Source organism: Penaeus japonicus, unplaced genomic scaffold, assembly GCF_977035675.1.
Source record: "Penaeus japonicus unplaced genomic scaffold, GWHDUDI00000001_assembly GWHDUDI00000026, whole genome shotgun sequence".
NCBI lineage: Eukaryota > Metazoa > Arthropoda > Malacostraca > Decapoda > Penaeidae > Penaeus > Penaeus japonicus.
In genome coordinates, this window is record NW_028234428.1 from 1,689,340 (window position 1) to 1,694,339 (window position 5,000).

The window sequence follows — 5,000 nt, forward strand, 5'->3', positions numbered from 1 at the left end:
AAAATAATGACAATAATGACGTCGATATCAAAAAGGAAAATAATAATGATGACAATCATGATAACATCAACAAACGAAAACAAACACAAAAACACAACTAACAATCTTAATCAAAATAAATATCAAGAAATAAGGCTAATACAGATGATCACAAATACATTGATAATCAAAAGGACAATAGGTGATCTGGCAAAAAAGCAATAATAACATGGATGGTGATTGATATCGTAGCAATGATGATACTCATAACAATTGGAATGATATGAAAGTGATTATGATGATAAGGGAGAAATCATAGTGACACAATCAACAATACAATAAGAAGCAACAAATACTATTCATGTTGATAACAATGCAAATGCTACTGATAAGAAATTCATGAATGATAATGGCAAATTATGATGTTTAGAATGCTCATACTAATAATAATGTTGATAATATTCATACTTTTACGATGATATTGATGATAACTATAGTAATGGTAATCATGCAAAGGATAGCAGTGATGATATTGGTAATAATCATGTTGACAATATAAAAGAAACAATAATTGGAAAAATGAGATAAATATGATTCTGAGAATGATGAAAATGATGATAACACTAGCATTGAAAATAATACCAATAACCATGATAATGGTAAGGTAATAATAACGACAATAATGATAGCAATACTAATGATAATGTTTAATGTAATGATAATGATAATGATAAAAATAGTAATAATGATCCATCTACTGATAATGATAAAAATTGTGATAATGATCAATTTAATGAAAATGATCATAGAAGTGATAAAATTGATAATAAGGATAATGGAAATGATAAAATTGATAATGCTAATGCTAATGATGAATATAATAACAAAGATAATGACAGGAATGATAATGATTATAACGATAATGGAAAAGATAAAATTGATAATAAGGATAATGGAAATGATAAAATTGATAATAAGGATAATGGAAATGATAAAATTGATAATAAGGATAATGGAAAAGATAAAATTGATAATAAGGATAATGGAAATGATAAAATTGATAAGGATAATGATAATGATCATAATAATCATAATGATAATGATAAAAGTATTAATGATGATCCATCTATGATAATGATAAAAATAGTAATAATGATCCATCTATGATAATGATAAAAATTGTGATAATGATCAATTTAATGAAAATGATCATAGAAGTGATAAAATTGATAATAAGGATAATGGAAAAGATAAAATTGATAATAAGGATAATGGAAATGATAAAATTGATAATAAGGATAATGGAAATGATAAAATTGATAATAAGGATAATGGAAATGATAAAATTGATAATAAGGATAATGGAAATGATAAAATTGATAATAAGGATAATGGAAATGATAAAATTGATAATAAGGATAATGGAAAAGATAAAATTGATAATAAGGATAATGGAAAAGATAAAATTGATAATAAGGATAATGGAAAAGATAAAATTGATAATAAGGATAATGGAAATGATATAATTGATAATAAGGATAATGGAAAAGATAAAATTGATAATAAGGATAATGGAAATGATAAAATTGATAATAAGGATAATGGAAATGATAAAATTGATAATAAGGATAATGGAAATGATAAAATTGATAATAAGGATAATGGAAATGATAAAATTGATAATAAGGATAATGGAAATGATAAAATTGATAATAAGGATAATGGAAATGATAAAATTGATAATAAGGATAATGGAAATGATAAAATTGATAATAAGGATAATGGAAATGATAAAATTGATAATAAGGATAATGGAAAAGATAAAATTGATAATGATAATGATAAAAATAGTAATAATGATCCATCTATGATAATGATAAAAATTGTGATAATGATCAATTTAATGAAAATGATCATAGAAGTGATAAAATTGATAATAAGGATAATGGAAAAGATAAAATTGATAATAAGGATAATGGAAAAGATAAAATTGATAATGATAATGATAATGATAATAATAATGATAATGATGATGATGATGATGATGATAATGATAATGATAAAAATTGTGATAATGATCAATTTAATGAAAATGATCATAGAAGTGATAAAATTGATAATGATAATGATAATGATAATGATAATGATAATGATAATGATAATGATAATGATAATGATAATGATAATGATAATGGTAATGATAATGATAATGATAATGATAATGATAATGATAATGATAAAAGTATTAATAATGATCCATCTACTGATAATGATAAAAATAGTAATAATGATCCATCTACTGATAATGATAAAAATAGTAATAATGATCCATCTATGATAATGATAAAAATTGTGATAATGATCAATTTAATGAAAATGATCATAGAAGTGATAAAATTGATAATGATAATGATAAAAATAGTAATAATGATCCATCTATGATAATGATAAAAATAGTAATAATGATCCATCTACTGATAATGATAAAAATAGTAATAATGATCCATCTATGATAATGATAAAAATAGTAATAATGATCCATCTATGATAATGATAAAAATAGTAATAATGATCCATCTATGATAATGATAAAAATAGTAATAATGATCCATCTATGATAATGATAAAAATTGTGATAATGATCAATTTAATGAAAATGATCATAGAAGTGATAAAATTGATAATGATAATGAAGATGATAAAGATAATGATAATGATAAAAATAGTAATGATGATCCATCTATGATAATGATAAAAATAGTAATAATGATCCATCTATGATAATGATAAAAATAGTAATAATGATCCATCTACTGATAATGATAAAAATAGTAATAATGATCCATCTATGATAATGATAAAAATAGTAATAATGATCCATCTACTGATAATGATAAAAATAGTAATAATGATCCATCTATGATAATGATAAAAATAGTAATAATGATCCATCTATGATAATGATAAAAATAGTAATAATGATCCATCTACTGATAATGATAAAAATTGTGATAATGATCAATTTAATGAAAATTCATCCCCCTGACGCTGCCATCCTAGTTCTCATTATTAGCTTCATCATTGCACGTTCGTATCGACTTCAGGGATAATGACAGTTTTCTCTGTTGCACGGGATGGGTGGGGGGGGGGGGGGGGGCCGCCTGTTACGCAGCCCTAACAGGGGTTGACTTCGGTTCCATGTGGTTTAATAGGAGGCGTTATTCTCATTATCAATATCATTATATTTTTTCCTCTATGTCATTATCGTTCTAACTAGATTGATATCTATTTATTTTTCATCGTCATTTATAGTTCCCTTGCAATCATCATCATTATGATTAGATTATTGACAACATTCTTCATATTTTCATTATCATTATTACCATTATAATTGTTATTATCATTGCTATGATTATCGTTATGATTGATAATAGTATCATCATTCTTGTTTACATCATCACCACCATTATCATCGTCAGCACTATAATTGTCATTATCATTATCATCGTTATTATCCTTCTCATTGTCATTATCATTATTATCGTCATTATCCTTCTCATTGTCATTATCATTATTATCGTCATTATCCTTCTCATTGTCATTATCATTATTATCGTTATTATCCTTCTCATTGTCATTATCATTATTATCGTTATTATCCTTCTCATTGTCCTTATCATTATTCGGATTGCTAGTATGCGAGAGAGGGGCTTAGAGCGGATGATCGAGTTCCACTCAAGTACAATGAGAACGCGAAGGGAACCTGATACAAGCAACGATATAGCTCATTGGTTGCTTTTCTCTGACATGTCTTCAACAAGTCTTGTGTAGTTGTAGAATCTAATAGTGTGAAAGTTCGGTGTTCTATGTTTTGGACTTTTTTCAGAATACGCCCTAGTTTTTTTTTTTCTTTTTTTTTTTTTTTTTTCTTCATTTAGCTTATGTCAAACCTCAATACATTGGAGCCACACGTTCAAATATTTTGATTTAGCTTATGTCAAACATCCATAAATTGGAGCCACAAGTTCAAATATTTTGATTTAAAGCTTCATTTTAGCTTATGTCAAACCTCCATACATTGGACCACACGGTTCATATATTATGCTTTAAAGAAGACTTATGTCAAACCTCAATACATTGGAGCCACACGTTCAAATATTTTGATTTAAAGAAGGCTCTCTGGCCACGTGTCCAGAATGTTTGAGCTTCCTTTGATGAGCCAGCCGTGTGGTTGGTCAATTTCGCCTCCCGGTGGCAAAGGGGGGGGGGGGCTCTGCTCTCTCGTCATAACAATTCTTTTTGGCATTTTGGCGGTTATTATACATCTCTTCTTGCACATCATCGGATGATCAACGTCAAAGAGAGACCCACGTGGGCATTAGCCAACCCTCCCGAAATGCCATCTCATCCTTGAATTCCTCTTTGTTAAGACTGAGGTACTTGGTTTTGATTGGCTGTTATTTGTTGTTGTTGTTTACTCAAATCAGAAATTTCACAGAAAACGGAAATTCAAGTAATAGGGCCTGGTGACGTCACTGTAAAGTCACACGCAATCTCCATCTGATACGCGCTCTTAGAGTGAATTCACGGAATGTGTTGTGACATAGATTCCAGCAAGAGGAGTTTGAGGAAGACGTGGCACCAATTTCCTAAGGAGGTCAAGAAAAGGACGCAGTGGTTCGCCACTCGATGAATGGTGACAGCCGTGGTTATATGGCCAGTGTGGCTGGGGTTGGTGTTGAAAGGTGTGGTGTAAGTGGTGCTGTGGATGGTGATGGCCATGATAGTGCGTGTTCGAGATGCTTCAAAAATGCTTTTCAAATGATGGTTTTAGGAAAGACTGAGTGTGCAAGTGGGAGTGCCACTGAGCGTATATACAATTGTAAGAATTTTTGCCAGAAAAACAAAACGAAACAGGGTATTGTTAATGTTTTTTACGCTACCAATACGCTGGGAGAGGACCCTGGTCCGACCAACCTCTTTCCCTAATCTTACTTAGTAAAAGCGATATGATTTTATGC

At 28.6% G+C, this 5,000-nt stretch overlaps 1 protein-coding gene across 1 annotated transcript in view; it reads right to left on the minus strand.

Annotated features, from left to right (window-relative positions):
* Positions 1 to 5,000, minus strand: part of LOC122253157 (uncharacterized) — an 80,508-nt gene that overhangs the window by 6,718 nt on the left and 68,790 nt on the right. Inside the window, exons 13-15 of the mRNA XM_086551849.1 lie at positions 4,568 to 4,781; positions 4,049 to 4,083; positions 3,723 to 3,819 (exon numbers count right to left, since the gene is read on the minus strand). Of these exons, the coding sequence (XP_086407975.1) occupies positions 3,723 to 3,819; positions 4,049 to 4,083; positions 4,568 to 4,781 (346 nt within the window). The remainder of the gene's footprint in view (positions 1 to 3,722; positions 3,820 to 4,048; positions 4,084 to 4,567; positions 4,782 to 5,000) is intronic.